Raw genomic sequence first — 26,211 nt, forward strand, 5'->3', positions numbered from 1 at the left:
TACAGCACATAAGATGTCCCAGGCATGTCAGAGATGGCTGGAAGCAGAAAACCACGGCACCATAGATACCCCTCCTGGATTGTACGGACTACGGCCTTTGTCCATTAGAAATACAGAGCAATGGCATTGCCACCTGCAGGATGTCTTAATTGATGGATACAAAGTGTCGGGATTTAGAGACACGGGGGCATTCCTGACTATCGCTGACCCCCGTGTGGTTCGACCCGAGGCAATTCACCAGGGACCGGGAATTCCCATTGTCCTGGCGGGGGGTGTCCGCAAATATATACAGCGAGCTTTGGTACGTTTGGATTATGGTTTGGGAGAAAAACTGTGTTGGATTGGAGTTATGGGAGGACTTCCTGAAGATATCCTCCTTAAAAATGACATTGGGGAGTTACAAAGTCATTTTGTGGGAGCAGTCACCCGACTACAGGCCCTTTAAGCACCACAACATCCAGACCTCACCGAGGAGCAATCTGTTTGGCCAGAAGGTCCGTGGGCCTCTCACTCTTCTGAAAGAACAATTGGAGGGAGATATCGCAGATACCGTAATGCCCATCATTCCCTACATTCTAGAGTTCAGAGACTGTCTCGCCCAGCTAGCAACCTTGGCTAATGAACATCATCGAACGGCCCAGTCCAGTCAAAAAACCTGGTATGACCATAAAGCCAGGACCCGGGAATTTATGGACAAGTGCTCATGATTATTGCAACCTCTGCCACTGTACAAGGAACTATAAACGATTGAGCAATGTGGACTAAAGTGAGCAGGCCAGAGGTCTGTGTAGACCTCATAGCGTGCTCACTTATTATGAGGGGGAGAGGTTGTGATGGTGTGATATGCTATATGGGTATCATTTTTTTTTGTGTTTTTATTTTGCTGACTGTTGTGGTGTTCTCTTGTAGGATGAGTTATTTATAATTGATGAATGGCTGTGGTTGCCATCTGATATCAGCCCCCACAGTACTGTATTGTTGTCTTCTCACAGGATCAGTGAATAATCCTATTTGCTAATATGCTAATGACATATTGACCTAACTTGTTGAAACAATGAGCCCCTGCAACCTTCCCCCTCCTGACCTGTGAATGAGGAGGGGGACTTTTAAAATATCAGTGAGGTGAGACACAGATCAGATCCGGTGTGTAATCATGATGTGAAGACAGCATCTCAGAGAGAAAGAAGCGTATATGGACTGTTATCCTCTGCTGGATTGTTGGCTCTCATCTCCCAGGACTTTTATCTTCTTACTGAACTGCATTCGGATTCTTGACTATTTTATCCTTTGTGTGGTGGATCGTATATGGACCTATCGTATTTTTGCCTAAATAAAGGTGTGAAGGAAGAAATTAAGAAAGAATCTCCATTTTTGTGCTTTTCGACTCCATTTTGTTGTTTTGATATAAATTTTGTTAGTAGGCTAAACTTTACCGCTGGTATGAGACCTTGATTGTTGCAACTTGGGCAGAACATGAGACTGAGGGTATGAGACCTTGATTGTTGCAACTTGGACAGAACATGAGACTGAGGGTGTATTGTTCTACAAAACTTTGACGCACAGATTGTTCCTGTATTCTTATAGGCTAAGAACCGTGAGCGTGTTCTTATGCTGATTGGTTGAAGTGTAATTTCTATGACTGTGATATAGTCATGCAGAATAAACGGGGGCCAGAGATCAGCTCGATCCCCCATACAGAGACACATGTCTCCGTCTGGTCATTTTCAGTTGCCGGCAACACCATATATATTAATTTGGAAATCACTGAGTTAACCGTGAAGGATCACTTTAAATCCTCCCTCAACAGTTGGTGCCGAAACCCGGGATCCAAGCAGGAACGCTTCTGCCCCCCGGAGGACAACAAGACAAAGGATCCTCGGGCCGGACACAGGCACTGGAAAATTGGGACTGATCATCCCCCACAACTACCACGGTAAGTTGGCAGTTATACTGTCCAGACTGACCGTTTGGTGTGGTTTTCCTGTGTTTGTTGCTGCAAAGAGGATCTGAGGTTTGTCCCCGGAGGTGGGATGATTCTTGGGTGGAATCATATAGAGGTGTAGTTCCGTTGGAAGCCCAGTGCTTGAACCGTACCTCATAAGGGACGGACACCCCGGATTAACCAGTGATGTAATTCTCTTTACAGTCAAAATACCCTGAATTCCTGATCACTGTTAGAATCAGGCGCGGTGAGGTGATCGAAGATTGGGTAGGATGCGTAACTCAGGAATATATTGATTTAAATATTTCCAGGGGTGTCCGGAGGGTTAAGTCTAAGACGCCCTCCTCCTTTCACTGAGTACCGCGATTTTGGGTTGTCCCAGAGGGGGACAGGTAAAAACCCTGAGTGGAATAGGCCACACAGCTGCTCTGGTAACTATACACGACTAAAAAGGGGTATTTCGCTTTAAAGGAGAATCAGTTCGTGGAAGAAGAAGACTTTGAATTGTGTGATAAAAATTAGATATTGTTAACCCAAAGAAGGGAAAAGAAATCTGTCAGGAATGCAGGGAAAATATTCTCAATCTGGTATGTGAATTGTGCGATGAAGATTTTGTAGAAATTAATTAAGTCTGAGAACTACTGTATTTCGTTTGTGTTTGTCTTTGAAATATCCGATGGGAGGGGTCGCGTAGCTGCGCTATTGCTTGTCTCTTTTCTCTGTGTAGAGGAATGCTGTGATCTCTCTTATGTCTGTGTCCTTGGAATGGAGAGAGCACATACTGTAACGGTGTTCTCTGTATTTTCTCTGGTAGATCTGTGTCTTGTTTGAGGCGACAATATTGTTTGAAGTACAAAGAAATATAATCTGGAAAATTGGAAGTGAAATCTAGTGTCTAGTTTTAGAAGGAAATTTGTAAGTGATTGGTAAAAGCAAGTTGAGTGGTTGATATATAGCAAATTGAGGATCAACAGAGAAAGTGAATTCTAGTTGTTTTTGTTACCGTTACGTTGAAAAAGGAAAGCTGTCTACTCCTATGATAAAGTCTGGATGTTTTGTGGTGCAGGAAGGTATTGAGAAAGCGTTTGAGAATAATGTGTCAGAAAGACAAACAATTAAAAATGATGATCTGGAACAGGGGGTCTCCCTGCTTGATAAGGTCCCTCCCCAGGAAATCAAGCCTCTTCTCCCGACCGTAAGCTCTGTGGGTTGCCAAAACTTAGTGCGCCTCCACCCTATGATCCGGCTGCGTGGATCTGTGATGTATGCGGAGTTACTAATTCTCAGCGTAGAGAGGTCTGTTCAAGAAGACCCGGAGTTGTAGCTCTCACCTTTCATTTGCTAAACGCTGACAGCAATTCCCCCGTTCCAAATACAGCCCCCCCCTTTCACAGCAGCGCTCCTTATCAGCTCCAGCCCTCCCCTTCTTACACAAATCCAGTCTCATACTAAAATATCCCTTTTAACCCTGTCTGGGAATCTCCCTCCCCAGCCCCATGTTAATTCTCAGATTAAGAGCTTGTTTTAATTGGAGTAGATGACAGACCCAATAAATATACTCTTATAAAACCTATCCCTGTGGGACCTATCCCTGAAGTTACTGCTCAGTTCGTAATCTCTCCCTCATGTCCGGTAAATTTACTGGGGGCAGATTTATTATTACAGTTTCGCTCCAGAATACAATTCCAAGATGATGGTCAGATGGTCCTTACGTTATATAACTCCTCTGCAGATGAATGTGAAGAGATGTGTATCCTGCTTGCCCTTCCCGCGGTTATGGTGGTCCTGGTGGACCCAGATTCTCCCCCAATAATGCCTGTAGAACCAGTAAAAGTGTTTCTCAAACCTGGTGCCCCTTTTTCTAAAGTCCATCAATACCCTTTGAAATATATACATCAGAAAAAACAGAGCGAGCTATGGCTTAAAAAGGTAAACATTTTATTTTATTCAATATGTAAAAACATGCATGAAGATGCTGAGAATAAAAAAGGGGAGAGAACAATCTCTCAGCAGGGACACAGTGTACAATATAAGCGGACCAGCCTATGGAGGGTAAGGTGCTAAGGAGGCCTTTATAGAAGTCAGATGCAGCGACAAAGCTTGCAATATACAAAAGGTTTAAGGTGCAAGTGCAGCTTAAAGTGCGATTGAATATGAAGGGTTAATTGCCCTAGGTATAAAGGATCCCCCAGAAAAACAGATATGCGCTCAATAGCGTGGTTACATTACCTCCGTGGGCATGGACCGGTTCCCCTTTGAAATATGATCAGGAGCAGTGTCTCAAGGGGCAAATACAAATGTTATTCGATAATGGTGCCCTGATACCCTGTGTTTCCCCATGTAACACACCCTTGTTTCCCGTTAAGAAAAAGACCCCACCCGGCCAACCCCCTGTGTACCGGCTGGTACAAGATCTACAGGCATTTAATGCAGTTACTGTTCCAGAAACTCCGGTGGTGCCTAAGCCACATACTCTTTTGTCCCAGATATCTCAGGATGCCGCTTGGTTCATAGTTATCGATCTTGCCAATGTCTTTTTCAGCATTCCATTACACCCAGATTGCCAGTTCTGTTTGCATTCATTTATCAGGGATGACAATTGACGTGGACAGTTATGCCAAAGGGGGGCCAGTCATAGCCCAAGAGTGTCAGGCCTACCTTGCCACTTATGGCCCCTTGCAACCAGGAGAGGCTATGGCCACCCCACACGATGTATATAGTATCCTTAACCAAGTACAACCTAGCCACATGTCCATGGCTGGACAGCTGCGACTTCAGTGTGCTATTTTAAAAAGGTGCGCTGTCCTGAACCCCGCTACTCTTCCCCTAGTTCCCCTGGATCCAAAGGGGGGAGGAGTAGGTGACATGAAAAAGGACTCTTTTTCTTTCTAAAATGGATCCAGAGGAACAAGATTAGGTTTCCAAACCACATGATTGTCTGAAATTGATGTCTCAGGAAACGGCTGGTCTCTAGTGTGCCTATTCTAATGCTGATTTTGAGCTTTTTGTAGATGGATCCCGTCACCAAGATGACCAAGGACGCTTCTGTACCAGATATGCTGTGGTCTCAGAACATGAGGTAATCAAGGCAGAGTTAATGCCAGCTCATATGTCTGCACAAGAAGCAGAAGGTAAGACTGTAAATATCTACACTGATTCCAGGTATGCTTTTGGCATTACACACGGTTATGGGCCTATCTGGAGAGCCAGGACTTTCCTGACAGCAAATGGCCACCCCTTTAAATATGCTGAGGCAGTCCAGCAACTTATGAATGCACTACAGATTCCCACCCAAACAGGCATTATAAAGGTAAAGGCACATACCAAAAGCACTGATGGACGGACAAAAGGGTAACGCACTGGCAGACCAGGCTGCGAAGAAAGCAGCAAGCACTCCTGTAGCCTCTCAAGTACATCACCTAGACACCCCACCATCTCCATTTGTGTTGAAAGACATCTTAGCCCGGTTACAAGAACAGGCAAGTAAGGAGGAGAAAAATAGGTGGCAAAAGATAGGGGCTTGCTCTGATACCGTCACTGGACTATGGGGGAGGGGTGAAAAGGTCTGCCTACCACAGGTACTGTACCCAATGATGGCACAGGTTCTGCACGGGAATGTGCACCACTCGAAGACGGCCATGTGTGACACCCTACAGAGACAATGGATTGCCCCCGGGTTTTCCACCTGCGCAGAAAGGCAGGTACAGAGCTGCATGATATGTGCCACACATAATCAGAGTAGGACAGTGAAAACCCCATCCAAACACACTCCCCGGCCATTTAACCAATTCCAGAGACTGCAGATTGATTATATTCAGTTACCCAGGGTAGGGACGTATGAGTATGTGTTGGTCTGCATTGATTTATTTTCAGGTTGGCCAGAAGCCTACCCAGTTGCCAAAGCTACGGCAAAGACAACGGCGAAGAAACTGATGGCTGAGATCATATGCAGGTATGGAGTTCCTGAAGTCATTGAAAGCGATCAGGGTTCCCATTTTACTGGAGAGATCATGTCAGAGGTAATGGCAGCACTGGGGGTAAGTCAAGCATTGCATACTCCATCCGCAGAGTAGTGGAAGAGTGGAGAGACTAAATGGAACTCTTAAGCTTAAAATCCAGAAGGCAATGGCAGAGACTGGTAAACCATGGACAGAATGCCTCCCTCTAGCTTTGTTTTTAATAAGACATACCCCAAACAGGAAGACAGGACTGTCACCGTATGAGATTCTGTTTGGCAGGGGCCCCAATCTTGAATGTTTCTTTCCACAACAGTTGCAGCTCAAGTACCAGGACTTGACTAGCTATGTGCAGGCCTTACATGGACACCTTGCCAAAGTGCATTTAACCGTTTTCAGTTCTCTTCCAGACCCAGACAAGGTTCCTGGATACCATCCCTTTGTGCCAGGAGACCTGGTGTATGTGAAAAAGTTTGTGCGCAGAGATTGTCTCCAGCCGAGATTTGAAGGACCTCACACGGTGATCCTGGTCACCCCCCACTGCAGTAAAACTTGAAGGAAAGAGCACCTGGATCCACGCTTCACACTGTAAAAGAGACCGAACCAGTGTTTTGTCACAGTAGTGACTGAAGGGAAATGTTGCTATTGTTTTTGATCCTGGAACTGAGGGCTATCCTCGCCCCTACCTCTTTGTTCCCTATTGTAAAAATAAGAATTCTGGTCCCACTATTCTCTGGGTAAACCTGACAGCCCCGGTGAATATCTGGCGATTTGATTTCTGTAATGTAGTCAAGTGCCCCGAGACTGAACGGGTGGTAGAGGGGACCATCCAGTTTTATATGTGTGTTACCAGAAATGACAACAATAGTTGTTATTATTGGACAGATGCTGCCTGGAATACGGGAGATGATTGGGGATATAAACCTAGCGAAGCCATGTTCCCTAAGGATAGAACGGGTAGGGGTCTCCGTGAGAAAATGCATCTACAGCCCTTCTGCAACCACTTAGGGGCTGTAAATGGGGTAAAAGTTGTCACCCCCTCCTCCTAAATCTCGAAAGCCCCCAATCTGCTGACCTGCAGACATTTGTACTGGGAAGGCATTATAATTATGTATTTAGTAGTGGATACCATGGGAATTTAGGCCCAGGTGAGCGTTTGCAAAATGTAGTCAATGAAGTGATCCCCATTCCAGGTCTCAGTTGGCAAGAGGTTTTCTCCATAGAAACACAAACAGCCCCAAGGAAAAATCTATGGTTAGAATGGGTGAGATACAATGTAAGAGTCCAGAGTATCTCTGTAGGATGTATTGCTTGTTCTGCTGCAAATACACATATGCATTGCTTTTCCCTGATGACAACACCACTGCCTGTGTCATGAATCCGTTGAAAGGTTTGAAGTCCACTGATTGCCCAGATTACGTCCCACTATTTCATAAGGAACCTAAACTAAAGGTCCCAGGAGAAGTAACCGTATTAGCTGACAATTACACCTGCTATAATTCCCACGACACCACAGGTACACCAGTAGGGATCTTCGAGACAGGTTTCTACAAAGGGAGCAGTTCTCTAGATACTGATTTACTAATCAAACATACAGAATATATGTACGACATTTATTGGTTATGTGGAGATGGTAAGCTCCGTCCTAGGTTGCCTAATGCCTGGATAGGTCAATGCACCCTTGTTAAACTAGTTATGCAGTTCAAGATTTTATTTTTGGGATCCAAAGATACCTGATGAACCTACCAGAAAGAGGAGAAGTCTCGATCAGCTCCACATGAGTTATGAAGAAGATCCACTAGTATATATTGATGCTATTGGGGTGCCAAGGGGGGTGCCTGACCAGTTTAAAGCCCAGAACCAGATTTATGCCGACTTTGCTTCTATAATCCCACAGGTGCAGATTAATAAAAATGTTGAATGGATCAAATATATATATGTATATATTACAGTGAACAAAGATTTGTCAATTATAGCTGTGATGCCTTTTAGGATATAGTTGAGGATTTGGGCCCTAACACTTGTATGACCCGTGCTGCAACCCGACCTAAGAGAATTACACTGAATCCTGTCCAGACAAGATCATATGCAGTGACATAAGCTGACACAGGATTGTGGTTGGTGGATACTGGAGACACTAACTTTTAGGAGTAGGCTGACAGTAATCCTTTTGGGAAGGAGCTGTAGACCAGCATGTCATGTCGCCCCCACCACCAGAGAACCAACCACATCAGGTAGGGTAAGACAGATACAGGAGTATTATCCCTGGAGGCCCTCTGACTAGCTATGCAAAAACAATTGGCTGACCCTGAGAACCAACCTCTCTCATTTTACAAACAAATAATGATAATATGATGGACGTATAAGTGCACCTAGGCAGGCCTAGGTAGTTAGTGAAAGCAATCCCGACTGGCACCTTCCTCAATCAAGAAGTAGACCCACCAGAGTACAATGGTACTGGTCCAGGGGAGATCCCTAAGTATGTCCCCCTCAAGAGAGTAGACAAAACCCCCCATTCTCAGATGATGCTAAGAGATTTAGTTTAGGGACAGTGGGAGAACTCCATGTGAGGTTAGCGAAGGGTTCAGCTGCCTGGAGGCCTCTCGTTAGGGGAGAGTTTCTGAGGTGTCTGGATGAAGAAATCCACCTCCCCTTTTCCCATCACATGGACAGTCTCGAAGGATCTTTCTTTAGGGAAAAAAACTTAGTATTTAGGGGGGATTGTCAAGGTGAAAATATATCTTTATACCTTTTTGTACTGCTATACTTATACTGTGAAACAATAAGTTTTTCCTATGCTTGCAGATATAACTGTATTTAAAATGGCTGCCAGTATTTACCTTTATCCTTGTTATGTATGTAATACTAAAACTTGTTTTTTGGTGTATTTCTGTGTGTATTAGGAAATTCTGCACTAAGACAACTAATGATGAAACCAAAAGTGTTGCCACCCCTGCTCTTCTCTACACAGATTTCACAAAGTTATCTGATGAAGATGTTGAAGCCAAGCGCATGGCTATCTTCAAAAGATCCCCACTACTGTTATCAATAATTGTTATTCGTAAATTCTAGTATACAGGGGGGACGGGTACGCCGCAGCAGCCATGTGAAGACCAGTATACCCCTCGAGCTTAGAGCTTGGGATAGTATCTCTGATGCTGGACATTAATTAACAAAATTTATCTAGGGGGGAATGTGAAGGAAGAAATTAAGAAAGAATCTCCATTTTTGTGCTTTTCGACTCCATTTTGTTGTTTTGATATAAATTTTGTTAGTAGGCTAAACTTTACCGCTGGTATGAGACCTTGATTGTTGCAACTTGGGCAGAACATGAGACTGAGGGTATGAGACCTTGATTGTTGCAACTTGGACAGAACATGAGACTGAGGGTGTATTGTTCTACAAAACTTTGACGCACAGATTGTTCCTGTATTCTTATAGGCTAAGAACCGTGAGCGTGTTCTTATGCTGATTGGTTGAAGTGTAATTTCTATGACTGTGATATAGTCATGCAGAATAAACGGGGGCCAGAGATCAGCTCGATCCCCCATACAGAGACACATGTCTCCGTCTGGTCATTTTCAGTTGCCGGCAACACCATATATATTAATTTGGAAATCACTGAGTTAACCGTGAAGGATCACTTTAAATCCTCCCTCAACAAAGGTCTTGGAGTTGCTCACTATTCTCTTGCTCTGTTGATTGTGTGGCATTGGAGAAGGACCCCGTGACAGAGGTGAGGAGCAGAGGCAAGTAGGGGCGAGGAGGAGAGGCAAGGAGTAGATGTGAGGAGGAGAGGTGTGGAGAGGAGGAGAAGCGAGGAGCAGAGGTGAGGTGGAGAGGCGAGGAGGTATGGGGAAGAGAGGCAAGGAGGAGAGGTGAGGAGGAGAGCTGAGGAGGATAGGTGAGGAGGAAACATGAGGAGCAGAGGTGAGTAGGAGAGGCGAGGAGAGGAGAGGATGAGAGGCGAGGAGCAGAGGTGAGGAGAGGATGAGAGGCTAGGAGCAGAGGTGAGGAGGAGAGGCAAGGCGATGAGAGGCTCACCGTGTGATGGTCGATCAGCCTACTCAAACCTTCTGAGAACTTCTCCAGACATTCCTGGAAGCAGAAAAATTAGAAGCCATGAAACAAACATGACATCATCCAGAATCACCGTCCTCACATCATCATCCAGAGAATTGTCACCATCCACAGAATCATCATCAACATCCACAGAATCATCATCCACAGAATCATCAACATCCACAGAATCATCATCATACCCAGAATCATAATCCACAGAATCATCATTGTGAAGAAACCAGATTGTATCTCAATTTCCCAGACGACTATGTTTTTGCAAACCAAGAAGAATTGACTTTTTATCTGTGGATAAAAGCTTGGCTTGTGGATTTAAGTGTTTATTTCTGGTGGGTCAAGAAGACAGACTTGCAAATTGATATACCATTTAACATACTGTGTAAGTCTGTAATAGTGACTTGTACATAGTGTGTGTTTATCTTTGTTTATTGATGTGTGCTGATATGCTAATAGTGCATTATATTCTGGAACCAGCTTGTTGACTTCGAAAGCAGAGAAGGAAAGACTGTGCAAACAGATTGAATGGTCAAGTAGTGCTACTTGATCTCATCACCATTGATTCCCTTATCGTGAGGTTGGACTGAAGGACACTGGGTAATTCTAAAAATAGCTTACATGCCTCGGCTATAAAAATACTCAGTGATCTCATCATTAGAACTGAAGAAATACAGAGCTACCAGTTGGACATTCTGCAAGACACCCAAAGGAGGACAGACAGGACTGCAGCCAATTCATCATGGCACCATCACGAGGGACACAGGTCTATGATTCTATAGGAAACAACCTAGGGTTTTTGGCTCTGGTTGGAAGGACACAGATCTGATCCAGTGACCATATCTGAACCATGGATATGTTTGAAGAAAGCCAGGTTTTGGGACCCTCTGGTCACCTGGTTCCATGGAGATGGTCGGATAAGCCAGGTGGTGACTTTCATGTCAACTGGCTTTGGACCTTGTACGGACTCTATGGACTGTTCTCTGTCATCTCTCTACTCTTCTCGATATCTCTTTTCTGTATGTGTATCACAAGTGGAATAGCGCACTGGGAGCTCTGACATATCATCTACCATTACCCCAGCGAGTCAGCGGAAGGGTGAGACCCTGTAATGTGCACCATCTTAGGGGTAATAGCTGGGACTGTTCTGTTTGCTATGGGGTGTTGTGGTTCAAAAGAGTATTGCCACATTGTTTTACCCTGTGTGTTGTCTGTGTAGTGTTTTGCCCATGGGGAGATAGAGTGGGAGTTCAGTGGTATGAGCCCTGGTCCATGCAGTCTTGCTGAAGGCAGCCGGGCCAGCGGATGAGAGCACCCACTGACCCCGTTTCTTCACAATTGGTGGCAGAAGTGGGATACTACTCAGCCAGGTGGAACTGGGGGAGCTGCAGGGGATTGGTATTCTCACATTTCGTCCAGGGCTCCGCAAATAGGGAGGTATATACATAAACTAAGCAGACCAGTGATGAGGCATGCACAGCAGGTTTCAGACGCTACTATGTCCAACCCCACCAACTCGGCCTTGGGAAGAGGACTAGAGTGGATATATGACCTTAACAAGAAACAGAAACTACAGGAGATGTTAAAGGCTTCAATGGATTGAATAGGATTTAATCCAGGAACTGTGGAATGCGGAGGAAGCCATGCGTGGACCCAATGGTTACCAGTTGTTACTGTCAGGACTCTGAACATTTTTTACCTTTTGTGCATTTCTGCCCTTTTCCAACATGGCGTCTTTGGTCTCATGTGCACTTGTCTTCCTGCTATAAAATTCCACCCCAGCCTTCAGTCTGTGCTAGATTATTCTGCCTTGCATCCAGCTCCTGATTACTCCCTGGCCTTGCACCTGCACCTGCTCCTGTGAACCTGTGTTGGAGATCCTGCCACTCTGCTCTGAGTTCCTGCTGCATACACCAGTGTTCAGTAATCCTCCTTCATCTGCTGCTCGTGTTACTTCCATCTGTATTTGCTGGACATGTCAGCTGTTGCTGCTTTGCAATAACCTGAGACTATTAACCAGGCCTCCCTGGTTGAGCTAACATATGATTTGAACTGCCTAATAGTATATCTATCTGTGTCTGGACTAAGTCAAGGATCTATTCGTGTCTAGTTTCCTCAAGAATAACTGTGCTTCATAGATTTTCTGTTTGTTTGCATCTACCTCTGAAGTTTCCTATTGACTGCTAAGCTGCGTTTATTATTTGCACCAAGTGTTGTGGACTGAGTTTCTCTCTGCACCTGTTTGAATCACCATGTGATAATATAGACTTTACCACTTATAAAACTGTGTCCTGTTGTCTTGTTCCACGCAAAGAGTCTCCTGAATTATCCCCTATAATTATTACAGGATAATCTAGCCATAAAAAAAAAAAGGAGACTGCTGGAACAATGACTGCAGAGAGCAGATTAGAGCAGGTGTTTTCCATAATTAGATCACTACAGAAAGATGTGTAAGGTCTGCAAAAGAAGTTTGGAAGCTTTGAACACAATCAACAAGTGTTTGTCCTTTGCAGGACTTAAGCAATCGCATGGCAGCCCAGGAAAACAAACTTGCTGGCATAGAGTCCCAGTATGGACAGGCTTTTCAGGACATAAGCACGCAAATAGCTGCACAAGTGACTTTACCCTCTGGGCAACCGCCACCAGCTGGCCCACCTAAGTTGCCCCCATTCAGATTTAATGGTGATCGCGACAAATTTCGTGGCTTTGTGAATCAATGTATGCTATATTTTGATGTGCATGCTGACCGTTTTCCTACTGATAGATCCAAAGTATTGTGTGTAATAATGCTACTGACCTCACGAGCGCTCGCCTGGGCGAATCCGATGATTGAGTCTCGTGACCCACGGTTAAATAACTTGGATGATTTCTTGGCCGCTATGGCATTAATGTTTGATGATCCTAATCACTGTGCAACCGCTGAATCTGCTTTGTTGTCTTTACGCCAGGCTAAACGTTCTGTTATTGAGTATGCCACTGAATTCAGGAGATTGGCGGTAGATACCAATTGGGACAGTTATGCACAATTGCCTATTTTTAAAAGGGGTCTGTCTAGTATTATAAAAGATGAACTAGCTTGCTCTGAGTCACCACAAGAGCTAGAGACATTTATACAGCATTGTGTGCGCATTGACATTCGCCTTACTGAGCGTAGGCAGGAGAAGTTTGCTGTATATAACCGTATTTCTAACTTTTCCCTTCCTTCCAAAGAGCCTGCAGGTAAAACCTCTCGGGAGGTGGAGGAGGTGCCCATGCAAATTGATTCTGTTCAGAGGCGTGAGATCAATGAGTGCCGGGAGCATCACCTTCGTGAAAGTCTATGTTTCTACTGCGGCCAGTCTGACCACTTCTTGATCAATTGTCCTAAGTGTCCTAGATGGCCTAACAAGGTGCTAGCAGCAGTAGGGGAGTATGACAACTGGGATGATGAATCTGACATCTCTGAATGTAGCCTGCCTTTAAACGCTGTATTCCATTCACTTTCTATGACTTCACCCCCCAAGGAGCTGAAGGAAAAGAACTCTCACTGTTCTCTCCCTATTAAGATCCTGTGTTCAGGAAAGTGGATTTCCAGTTCAGCTATGATTGGCTCTGGTGCAGGTGGCAATTTCATGGATATCGCATTTGCTAAGGAACATGTTATTAAAATTCAGCAAAGAGCCTCTCCAATTACCATGGAAACAGTGGATGGGTCACCTTTAATCTCTGGGCCTGTGGATTAGGAGACCATACCCCTTGAAATTTTGTTGGAGCCTAATCATCAGGAGCAACTTTCTTTCTTGCTAATTTCTTCTCCTCATTTTCCTGTGATTTTAGGCATTCCTTGGTTGCGTTCTCGGAACCCAATTATCAACTGGGAGACAAAGGAGATTATCTTTCCAACAAGGAGTAACTCAGCGTTAATAGAAGCTGTCCCTGAGTCCACGACTACGGAACCACATGTACAGGTATTTTCTTTACCTCCAGCATATAAAGAGTTCTCTCACCTCTGTGACAAGAAGAATGCATATCAACTTCCTCCACACAGGCATTATGACTGTTCCATTGAGTTGCTTCCTGGGGCAGATATTCCTTTTGGTCACGTATACCCTTTGGCGGCACCTGAGCTTCAAGCCTTAAAGGAGTATATTGATGAAAATCTGGCCAAAGGCTTCATACGTCCTTCTTCCTCACCAGCAGGGGCACCCATTTTTTTTGTAAAGAAGAAGGATGGGACCCTGAGACCCTGTGTTGACTATCGGGAACTCAATAAGGTAACCGTATGAAACCGTAACCCTTTGCCTCTGATTCCTGAATTACTGGAAAGAGTCCGCCATGCTAAGGTGTTCTCTAAGCTGGATCTTCGTGGGGCTTATAATTTGGTGCGTATTCGTCCAGGGGATGAGTGGAAGACAGCATTCAGATGCCGGTATGGACACTTTGAATCTCTTGTGATGCCCTTCTGGCTTTGTAACGCCCCTGCAGCATTTCAACACCTTGTTAATGACATCTTCAGAGATTTGTTGGACCAGTTTGTGGTGATCTATTTGGACGATATTCTAATCTTTTCTGACTCTCTACAGGAACATGAAGAACATGTCAAAACTGTTTTAAGACGTCTGAAAGAGAACCAACTGTATATCAAGCCGGAGAAATGCGAGTTCCATCGTTCTGAGATACAGTTCTTGGGTTATATCATCTCTCCCCAGGAGCTGAACATGGAATCTGGTAAGATTCAGGCTATCCTTGACTGGCCGGTACCCAAGAACATTAAGGAGGTCCAACGTTTTATTGGTTTTGCAAATTTCTACAGACGCTTCATTTGAAATTTTTCTGATATTGTCCGTCCCATTACTTCCTTGACAAAGAAGGAAAAGCCCTTTAAGTGTTCATCACAGGCTCAAGAAGCTTTTGATCGGCTGAAGATCTGTTTCACATCAGCACCGCTGTTGATACACCCAGATCCAACACATCCTTTCATTGTGGAGGTGGACGCTTCTGATAATGCTTTGGGGGCTATTCTCTCCCAAAGAACTGGAGAGAAGGGTCTGCTACATCCTTGTGCTTTCTTTTCCCGTAGACTAACCTCAGCAGAGAAGAATTACGACGTGGTATCTTTGTGTGGAAACTTCCTGAAGAAGAAGCCATGAGCTTCGAAACGCGTTGAATAAACCACCAGAACACCTTATAACTATATCTGGATCCATTATTTGTCACAGCAGCGCGGATTTTATCCACATTGATCTATCTATTATGATGTGGGAGACAAGGAATTGCTGGCTATTATTGCGGCTTTCAAAGAATGGAGACATCATCTGCAAGGAGCTGCACAACAGATCATAGTGCTAACTGACCATCGCAATCTAGAGTTCCTTAGATCCGCTAGATGTCTTTCTCCTCGTCAGGCTCGTTGGAACTTATTCTTAAATCAATTTAACTTTGTTATCTTGTACCGTCCAGGTTCTCGTAATGGGAAGGCTGATGCTTTATCCCGAATCCATGCTGTGGATTCCGTACCTGGAGCCCCGTCCAAGACTATTCTATCTGATGCCAATTTCATCAGAGTTATCCACGATCAGGACTTGTGGAAGGAGTGCAGGGAGGCCTATGAAGGTGATGTATTTCTGGCCAACCCACCTGTGGATATTAATCTTGTCTTTAAGGGTGGCATGTGGTTCAGAGATCGACGTATCTACGTCCCTGAGGTCTTCCGTCTGCAGATCCTCAAGTTGGTACATGACTCCAAGTTGGCTGGTCACAGGGGGGTACAAAAGACACAAGAGTTCCTGAGCCGATTCTTCTGGTGGCCAACTTGCCTGAAGGATACCAAGGACTATGTGTTGTGAATTTGCTTTTTGCTCCCTCTAGTGGTTACTAGTTTTTTGACTCTGGTTTTTCTGTCATTCCTTTTATCCGCACCTGGGTCGTTAGTTAGGGGTGTTGCTATATAAGCTCCCTGGACCTTCAGTTCAATGCCTGGCAACGTAGTTATCAGAGCTAGTCTGCTGTGCTCTTGTCTACTGATCCTGGTTCCAGTTATATCAGCTAAGTCTGCCTTTTGCTTTTTGCTATTTGTTTTGGTTTTGTATTTTTGTCCAGCTTGTTCCAAATCTATATCCTGACCTTTGCTGGAAGCTCTAGGGGGCTGGTGTTCTCCCCCCGGACCGTTAGACGGTTCGGGGGTTCTTGAATTTCCAGTGTGGATTTTGATAGGGTTTTTGTTGACCATATAAGTTACCTTTCTTTATTCTGCTATCAGTAAGCGGGCCTCTCTGTGCTAAACCTGGTTCATTTCTGTGTTTGTCATTTCCTCTTACCTCACCGTCATTATTTGTGGGGGGCTTCTATCCAGCTTTGGGGTCCCCTTCTCTGGAGGCAAGAAAGGTCTTTGTTTTCCTCTACTAGGGGTAGCTAGATTCTCCGGCTGGCACGTGTCATCTAGAATCAACGTAGGAATGATCCCCGGCTACTTCTAGTGTTGGCGTTAGGAGTAGATATATGGTCAACCCAGTTACCACTGCCCTATGAGCTGGATTTTTGTATTCTGCAGACTTCCACGTTCCTCTGAGACCCTCGCCATTGGGGTCATAACAGTTTGCCAGGCCAGTATTAAATGTTTAATGCATTGCAGAAGAGGGATTATAAGAAAGAAGATTCTGAGTTTTTTTTTTCTCCTTCCCCTTTACCTCAGAGTGGCTATGCTTGCTGCAGACATGAATTTCCAGACCTTGATTACAAGTGTGGACCAGCTGGCTACTCGTGTGCAGGGTATACAAGATTATGTTATCAGAAATCCTAGGTCAGAACCTAAAATACCGATTCCTGAACTGTTTTCCGGAGACAGGTTTAAGTTTAGGAATTTCGTGAATAATTGTAAATTGTTTTTGTCCCTGAGACCCTGTTCATCAGGAGATTCTGCTCAGCAAGTAAAAATTGTTATTTCGTTCTTACGGGGCGACCCTCAGGATTGGGCTTTTTCGCTGGCGCCAGGAGATCCGGCATTGGCTGATCTTGATGCGTTTTTTCTGGCGCTCGGTTTACTTTATGAGGAACCCAATCTTGAGATTCAGGCAGAAAAGGCCTTGCTGTCTATGTCTCAGGGGCAGGACGAGGCTGAAGTGTATTGCCAAAAATTTCGGAAATGGTCCGTGCTGACACATTGGAACGAGTGTGCACTGGCCGCTAATTTTAGAAATGGCCTTTCTGAAGCCATTAAGAATGTTATGGTGGGTTTTCCCATTCCCACAGGTCTGAATGATACTATGGCACTGGCTATTCAAATTGACCGGCGGTTGCGGGAGCGCAAAACCGCAAATTCCCTCATGGTGTTGTCTGAACAGACACCTAATTCGGTGCAATGTGATAGAAAAACCGCAAATTCCCTCATGGTGTTGTCTGAACAGACACCTGATTTAATGCAATGTGATAGAATCCTGACTAGAAATGAGCGGAAAATTCATAGACGCCGGAATGGCTTGTGCTACTACTGTGGTGATTCTACACATGTTATCTCAGCATGCTCTAAACGTATAGCTAAGGTTGTTAGTCCTGTCACCGTTGGTAATTTGCAACCTAAATTTATTCTGTCTGTAACTTTGATTTGCTCACTGTCATCTTATCCTGTCATGGCGTTTGTAGATTCAGGTGCTGCCCTGAGTCTCATGGATCTCTCATTTGCTAAGCGCTGTGGTTTTATTCTTGAACCATTAGAAAATCCTATTCCTCTTAGGGGTATTGATGCTACACCATTGGCAGCAAATAAACCGCAGTATTGGACTCAGGTTACCATGTGCATGACTCCTGAACACCGCGAGGTGATACGTTTCCTGGTTTTACATAAAATGCATGATTTGGTCGTTTTAGGGCTGCCATGGTTACAGACCCATAATCCAGTCCTGGACTGGAAGGCTATGTCAGTCTCAAGTTGGGGCTGTCGTGGTATTCATGAGGATTCCCTGCCTGTGTCTATTGCTTCTTCTACGCCTTCGGAAGTTCCGGAGTATTTGTCTGATTATCAGGATGTCTTCAGTGAGTCTGAGTCCAGTGCACTGCCTCCTCATAGGGACTGTGACTGTGCTATAGATTTGATCCCAGGCAGTAAATTTCCTAAGGGAAGACTGTTTAATCTGTCGGTACCTGAACATACCGCTATGCGTTCATATATCAAGGAGTCTCTGGAAAAAGGACATATTCGTCCGTCTTCTTCCCCTCTTGGTGCGGGATTCTTTTTTGTGGCAAAAAAGGACGGATCTTTGAGACCTTGTATTGATTATCGGCTTTTAAATAAGATCACTGTCAAATTTCAGTATCCTTTACCGCTGTTGTCTGACTTGTTTGCCCGGATTAAGGGTGCCAAGTGGTTCACCAAGATAGACCTTCGTGGTGCGTACAACCTTGTGCGCATTAAGCAAGGTGATGAATGGAAAACCGCATTCAATACGCCCGAAGGTCATTTTGAGTACTTGGTGATGCCTTTTTGGGCTCTCCAATGCGCCTTCAGTTTTTCAGTCCTTTATGCATGACATTTTCCGGAAGTATCTGGATAAATTTTTGATTGTTTATCTGGATGATATTTTGGTTTTTTCTGATAATTGGGATTCGCATGTGGAGCAGGTCAGGTTGGTCTTTAAAATTTTGCGTGAAAATTCTTTGTTTGTCAAGGGCTCAAAGTGTCTCTTTGGTGTACAGAAGGTTCCCTTTTTGGGGTTCATTTTTTCCCCTTCTGCTGTGGAGATGGACCCAGTCAAGGTCCGAGCTATTCTTGATTGGACTCAGCCCTCGTCAGTTAAGAGTCTTCAGAAGTTCTTGGGCTTCGCTAACTTCTACCGTCGTTTTATCGCTAATTTTTCTAGCATTGTGAAACCTTTGACGGATATGACCAAGAAGGGCTCCGATGTAGCTAACTGGGCTCCTGCTGCCGTGGAGGCTTTCCAGGAGTTGAAACGCCGGTTTACTTCGGCGCCTGTTTTGTGCCAGCCTGACGTCTCACTTCCCTTTCAGGTTGAGGTGGATGCTTCGGAGATTGGGGCAGGGGCCGTTTTGTCGCAGAGAGGCCCTGGTTGCTCTGTTATGAAGCCTTGTGCCTTTTTCTCTAGGAAATTTTCGCCTGCCGAGCGAAATTATGATGTGGGCAATCGGGAGTTGTTGGCCATGAAATGGGCATTTGAGGAGTGGCGTCATTGGCTCGAGGGTGCTAAGCATCGTGTGGTGGTCTTGACTGATCACAAAAATCTGATGTATCTCGAGTCTGCTAAACGCCTTAATCCGAGACAGGCCCGCTGGTCATTGTTTTTCTCCCGCTTTGATTTTGTTGTCTCGTATTTACCAGGTTCAAAGAATGTGAAGGCCGATGCTCTTTCTAGGAGCTTTGTGCCTGATGCTCCTGGAGTCGCTGATCCTGTTGGTATTCTTAAAGATGGAGTTATCTTGTCAGCTATTTCTCCGGATCTGCGACGTGTGTTGCAGAGATTTCAGGCTGATAGGCCTGAGTCTTGTCCACCTGACAGACTGTTTGTCCCGGATAAGTGGACCAGCAGAGTCATTTCCGAGGTTCATTCCTCGGTGTTGGCAGGTCACCCGGGAATTTTTGGCACCAGAGATCTGGTGGCCAGGTCCTTTTGGTGGCCTTCCTTGTCAAGGGATGTGCGGTCATTGTGCAGTCCTGTGGGACTTGTGCTCGAGCTAAGCCTTGCTGTTCTCGTGCCAGCGGTTTGCTCTTGCCCTTGCCTGTCCCGAAGAGACCTTGGACACATATCTCCATGGATTTCATTTCTGATCTTCCGCTATCCCAGGGCATGTCCGTTATCTGGGTGATATGTGATCGCTACTCCAAGATGGTCCATTTGGTTCCTTTGCCTAAGCTGCCTTCCTCTTCCGATCTGGTTCCTGTGTTTTTCCAGAACGTGGTTCGTTTGCACGGCATCCCTGAGAATATTGTGTCAGACAGAGGATCCCAGTTCGTTTCCAGGTTCTGGCGATCCTTTTGTAGTAGGATGGGCATTGATTTGTCGTTTTCGTCTGCTTTCCATCCTCAGACTAATGGACAGACGGAGCGAACCAATCAGACTTTGGAGGCTTATTTGAGGTGTTTTGTCTCTGCTGATCAGGACGATTGGGTGACATTCTTGCCGTTGGCTGAGTTTGCCCTTAATAATCGGGCTAGTTCCGCCACCTTGGTTTCGCCTTTTTTCTGCAACTCTGGTTTCCATCCTCGCTTTTCTTCGGGTCATGTGGAGCCTTCTGACTGTCCTGGGGTGGATTCTGTGGTGGATAGGTTGCAGCAGATCTGGAATCATGTGGTGGACAACTTGAAGTTGTCACAGGAGAAGGCTCAGCGCTTTGCCAACCGCCGCCGCGGTGTGGGTCCCCGACTACGCGTTGGGGATTTGGTGTGGCTTTCTTCCCGCTTTGTTCCTATGAAGGTCTCCTCTCCCAAATTTAAACCTCGTTTTATTGGGCCTTACAAGATATTGGAAATCCTTAATCCTGTATCTTTTCGTCTGGATCTTCCTGTGTCGTTTGCTATTCACAATGTATTTCATAGGTCCTTGTTGCGGCGGTACATTGTGCCTGTAGTTCCTTCTGCTGAGCCTCCTGCTCCGGTGTTGGTTGAGGGCGAGTTGGAGTACGTGGTGGAGAAGATCTTGGATTCTCGCCTCTCCAGGCGGAGGCTTCAGTACCTGGTCAAGTGGAAGGGCTATGGTCAGGAGGATAATTCCTGGGTGGTCGCCTCTGATGTTCATGCGGCCGATTTAGTTCGTGCCTTTCATGCCGCTCATCCTGATCGCCCTGGTGGTCGTGGTGAGGGTTCGGTGACCCCTCACTAAGGGGGGGGGTACTGTTGTGAATTTGCTTTTTGCTCCCTCTAGTGGTTACTAGTTTTTTGACTCTGGTTTTTCTGTCATTCCTTTTATCCGCACCTGGGTCGTTAGTTAGGGGTGTTGCTATATAAGCTCCCTGGACCTTCAGTTCAATGCCTGGCAACGTAGTTATCAGAGCTAGTCTGCTGTGCTCTTGTCTACTGATCCTGGTTCCAGTTATATCAGCTAAGTCTGCCTTTTGCTTTTTGCTATTTGTTTTGGTTTTGTATTTTTGTCCAGCTTGTTCCAAATCTATATCCTGACCTTTGCTGGAAGCTCTAGGGGGCTGGTGTTCTCCCCCCGGACCGTTAGACGGTTCGGGGGTTCTTGAATTTCCAGTGTGGATTTTGATAGGGTTTTTGTTGACCATATAAGTTACCTTTCTTTATTCTGCTATCAGTAAGCGGGCCTCTCTGTGCTAAACCTGGTTCATTTCTGTGTTTGTCATTTCCTCTTACCTCACCGTCATTATTTGTGGGGGGCTTCTATCCAGCTTTGGGGTCCCCTTCTCTGGAGGCAAGAAAGGTCTTTGTTTTCCTCTACTAGGGGTAGCTAGATTCTCCGGCTGGCACGTGTCATCTAGAATCAACGTAGGAATGATCCCCGGCTACTTCTAGTGTTGGCGTTAGGAGTAGATATATGGTCAACCCAGTTACCACTGCCCTATGAGCTGGATTTTTGTATTCTGCAGACTTCCACGTTCCTCTGAGACCCTCGCCATTGGGGTCATAACACTATGTTCTCTCTTGCGAGGTATGTGCCCGTTACAAGACTCTTCATGTGGCACCTACGGGTCTTCTACAACCATTACCTGTTCCATCCCGCCCTTGGGGGTCTATATCAATGGACTTTATTGTGGAGCTGCCTACATCGGGGGGTGTTGTGAATTTGGTTTTTTGGCTCCCCCGGTGGTCGCTGGTGGTACTGGACTTGTGTGCTTCACTTTCTCTGTTCACCTGTTTCCATCAGGATGTGGGAGTATCCTATTTAGCCTTGCTGCTCAGTTATTCTAGTGCCGGCCATCAATGTAACCAGAGCCTTTCTGTTGCATGTTCCTGCTTCTAGACTACTATCAGCTAAGTTGGACTCTTAGTCCTAAGTTTGTTTGCATTTTTGTTCCAGTTCACAGTTATGTTATGTTTCTGTAGCTGGAAGCTCTTGTGGGCCGAAATTACCACTCCGGTGTCATGAGTTGACACATGAGTCTTAAAGTAATTTCTGGATGGTATTTTAATAGGGTTTTCAGCTGACCGTGAAGTTCCCTATTGTATCTTCTTACTATCTAGTAAGCGGACCTCGCTTTGCTGAACCTACCTTCATACTGCGTATGTCTTTTCCTCTGAACTCACCGTCAATATATGTGGGGGGCTTCTGTCTCCTTTTTGGGGGAATTTCCCTAGAGGTAAGCCAGGTCTGTTTTTTCCTCTATTAGGGTTAGTTAGTTCTCCGGCTGGCGCTGGGCGTCTAGGGATAAAACGTAGGTACGTCACCCGGCCACTGTTAGTTGTGTGGTAGGTTTAGCTCACGGTCAGCTCGAGATTCCATCACCCAAGAGCTGTTCTGTTATTTAAGTTCTCTGACGTTCCCTTGCCATTGGGAACCATGACAGTATGGCCGGCCAAGGGTTAAAACCGTTGGCAGAAGAAAGGAGAGAAAAAGAAGTCTGCAGATTTTTATTTTTTTTTTTTCTTCTGAGCTTGCTCTATAGTTTACTCAGTTGCATTTCTGCTCTAATTGCAGCCTTTGCCTCTCTCTCTCCTTCTAATCCTTGAATGGCTCTGATCTCACCTGATTAAAATGGATCCTCAGAGTTTGGCTACAGGTTTGAATAATCTTGCTACGAAGGTTCAAAATTTACAGGATTTTGTTATTCATGCTCCTATATCTGAACCTAGAATTCCTATACCAGAATTTTTCTCCGGGGATAGATCTCGTTTCCTGAATTTCAAATATAATTGTAAATTATTTCTTTCCCTGAGATCTCGCTCCGCTGGAGATCCCGCACAGCAGGTTAGGATAGTAATTTCCTTGCTGCAGGGTGACCCTCAAGACTGGGCATTTGCATTGGCACCCGGGGATCCTGCGTTGCTCAATGTGGATGCGTTTTTTCTGGCTTTGGGGTTGCTTTATGAGGAACCTAATTTAGAGATTCAGGCTGAAAAAACCTTGATGGCCCTATCTCAAGGGCAAGATGAAGCTGAAATATACTGCCAAAAATTTCGTAAATGGTCTGTGCTTACTCAGTGGAATGAGTGCGCCCTGGCGGCGAATTTCAGAGAGGGTCTCTCTGATGCCATTAAAGATGTTATGGTGGGGTTCCCTGCACCTACAGGTCTGAATGAGTCCATGACAATGGCTATTCAGATTGATCGGCGTTTGCGGGAGCGCAAACCTGTGCACCATTTGGCGGTGTCTTCTGAGAAGGCTCCAGAAAATATGCAATGTGATAGAATTCTGTCCAGAAGCGAACGGCAGAATTTTAGGCGAAAAAATGGGTTGTGCTTCTATTGTGGTGATTCAACTCATGTTATATCAGCATGCTCTAAACGTACAAAAAAGGTTGATAAGTCTATTTCAATTGGCACTTTACAGTCTAAGTTTATTTTGTCTGTGACCTTGATTTGTTCATTATCGTCAATTACCGCGGATGCCTATGTCGACTCTGGCGCCGCTTTGAGTCTCATGGATTGGTCCTTTGCCAGGCGCTGTGGGTTTGATCTAGAGCCTCTGGAAGTTCCTATACCTCTGAAGGGTATTGACTCTACACCATTGGCTAGTAATAAACCACAATACTGGACACAAGTGACTATGCGTATGAATCCAGACCATCAGGAGACGATTCGCTTCCTTGTGTTGTACAATCTACATTATGTTTTGGTGCTCGGATTGCCATGGTTACAATCTCATAACCCAGTTCTTGACTGGAAAGCAATGTCTGTGGTAAGCTGGGGATGTCAGGGGGCTCATGGGGACGTACCTTTGGTTTCCATTTCGTCATCTATTCCCTCTGAGATTCCAGAATTTTTATCTGATTATCGTGATGTTTTTGAGGAGCCTAAGCTTGGTTCACTACCTCCTCACAGAGATTGCGATTGTACCATAGATCTGATTCCGGGCAGTAAATTTCCAAAGGGTCGTTTATTTAATCTATCTGTACCTGAACATGCTGCTATGCGAGAATATATTAAGGAGTCCCTGGAAAAGGGACATATTCGTCCTTCTTCATCTCCCTTAGGAGCCGGTTTTTTCTTTGTATCTAAAAAAGATGGCTCTTTGAGGCCGTGTATTGATTATCGACTCTTGAATAAAATTACAGTCAGATATCAGTATCCTCTGCCACTGCTGACTGATTTGTTTGCTCGAATAAAAGGGGCCAAGTGGTTCTCTAAGATTGATCTCCGTGGGGCGTATAATTTGGTGCGAATTAAGCAGGGGGATGAGTGGAAAACCGCATTTAATACGCCCGAGGGCCATTTTGAGTATTTAGTAATGCCTTTTGGTCTTTCAAATGCCCCTTCAGTCTTTCAGTCCTTTATGCATGACATTTTCCGGGAATATTTGGATAAATTCATGATCGTGTATCTGGATGATATTTTGATTTTTTCGGATGACTGGGATTCTCATGTCCAACAGGTCAGGAGGGTTTTTCAGGTTTTGCGGGCTAATTCCTTGTGTGTGAAGGGTTCTAAGTGTATTTTTGGGGTTCAAAAGATTTCTTTTTTGGGGTACATTTTTTCCCCCTCTTCCATTGAGATGGATCCTGTCAAGGTTCGGGCTATTTGTGATTGGACGCAACCTTCTTCGCTTAAGAGCCTTCAGAAATTTTTGGGCTTTGCTAATTTTTATCGTCGATTTATAACTGGTTTTTCTGATGTTGCTAAACCTTTGACTGATTTGACCAAAAAGGGTGCTGATGTTGCTGATTGGTCCCCTGCTGCTGTGGAGGCCTTTCGGGAGCTTAAGCGCCGCTTTTCTTCCGCCCCTGTGTTGCGTCAGCCTGATGTTACTCTTCCTTTTCAGGTTGAGGTCGATGCTTCCGAGATCGGAGCTGGGGCGGTCTTGTCGCAGAACAGTTCCGATTGCTCCGTGATGAGACCTTGTGCGTTCTTTTCTCGAAAATTTTCGCCCGCCGAGCGAAATTATGATATTGGTAATCGGGAGCTTTTGGCTATGAAGTGGGCTTTTGAGGAATGGCGTCATTGGCTTGAGGGGGCTAGACATCAGGTGGTGGTATTGACCGATCACAAGAATTTGATTTATCTTGAGTCTGCCAGGCGCCTGAATCCTAGACAGGCGCGCTGGTCCTTGTTTTTCTCTCGGTTTAATTTTGTGGTCTCGTACTTACCAGGTTCTAAAAATGTGAAGGCGGATGCCCTTTCTAGGAGTTTTGAGCCTGATTTCCCTGGTGATTCTGAACCTACAGGTATCCTTAAGGATGGGGTGATATTATCTGCTGTTTCCCCAGACCTGCGACGGGCTTTGCAGGAGTTTCAGGCGGATAGACCTGATCGTTGCCCGCCTGGTAGACTGTTTGTTCCTGATGATTGGACCAGTAGAGTCATCTCGGAGGTTCATTCTTCTGCGTTGGCAGGTCATCCCGGGATCTTTGGTACCAGGGATTTGGTGGCTAGGTCCTTCTGGTGGCCTTCTCTGTCTCGAGATGTACGGGTTTTTGTGCAGTCTTGTGATGTTTGTGCTCGGGCCAAACCTTGTTGTTCTCGGGCTAGCGGATTGTTGTTATCTTTGCCTATTCCAAAGAGGCCTTGGACTCACATCTCTATGGATTTTATTTCTGATCTCCCTGTTTCTCAGAAAATGTCTGTCATCTGGGTGGTGTGTGACCGTTTTTCAAAGATGGTTCATTTGGTGCCCTTGCCTAAGTTGCCGTCCTCTTCCGAGTTGGTTCCTCTGTTTTTTCAAAATGTGGTTCGCTTGCATGGTATTCCGGAGAATATCGTTTCTGACAGGGGGACCCAGTTCGTGTCTAGATTTTGGCGGGCGTTCTGTGCTAGGATGGGCATTGATTTGTCTTTTTCGTCTGCGTTCCATCCTCAGACTAATGGCCAGACTGAGCGAACTAATCAGACCTTGGAGACTTATTTGAGGTGTTTTGTGTCTGCGGATCAGGATGACTGGGTTGCCTTTTTGCCGTTGGCGGAGTTTGCCCTCAATAATCGGGCTAGTTCTGCCACTTTGGTTTCTCCTTTTTTTTGCAATTCGGGGTTTCATCCTCGCTTTTCTTCTGGTCAGGTGGAGTCTTCGGATTGTCCTGGAGTGGATACTGTGGTGGATAGGTTGCATCGGATTTGGGGACAGGTGGTGGACAATTTGGAGTTGTCCCAGGAGAAGACTCGGCATTTTGCTAACCGCCGTCGTCGTGTTGGTCCTCGTCTTCGTGTTG

General features: G+C 45.4%; 1 protein-coding gene and 1 long non-coding RNA gene across 2 annotated transcripts in view; both read right to left on the reverse strand.

Moving 5' to 3' along the window:
• Positions 1-26,211, reverse strand: part of ACAP1 (ArfGAP with coiled-coil, ankyrin repeat and PH domains 1) — a 406,972-nt gene that overhangs the window by 136,729 nt on the left and 244,032 nt on the right. The window contains exon 5 of the mRNA XM_077261424.1: positions 9,943-9,996. Coding sequence (XP_077117539.1) covers positions 9,943-9,996 — 54 coding nt within the window. The remainder of the gene's footprint in view (positions 1-9,942; positions 9,997-26,211) is intronic.
• LOC143774124 (uncharacterized) lies at positions 9,075-9,549 on the reverse strand. The gene is made up of 2 exons (XR_013215474.1): positions 9,250-9,549; positions 9,075-9,202 (listed from the first exon to the last, which is right to left on the reverse strand). It is a non-coding gene; the product is annotated as an uncharacterized LOC143774124 (long non-coding RNA).

This window comes from Ranitomeya variabilis, chromosome 5 (genome assembly GCF_051348905.1).
Source record: "Ranitomeya variabilis isolate aRanVar5 chromosome 5, aRanVar5.hap1, whole genome shotgun sequence".
Classification (NCBI taxonomy): Eukaryota; Metazoa; Chordata; class Amphibia; order Anura; family Dendrobatidae; genus Ranitomeya; species Ranitomeya variabilis.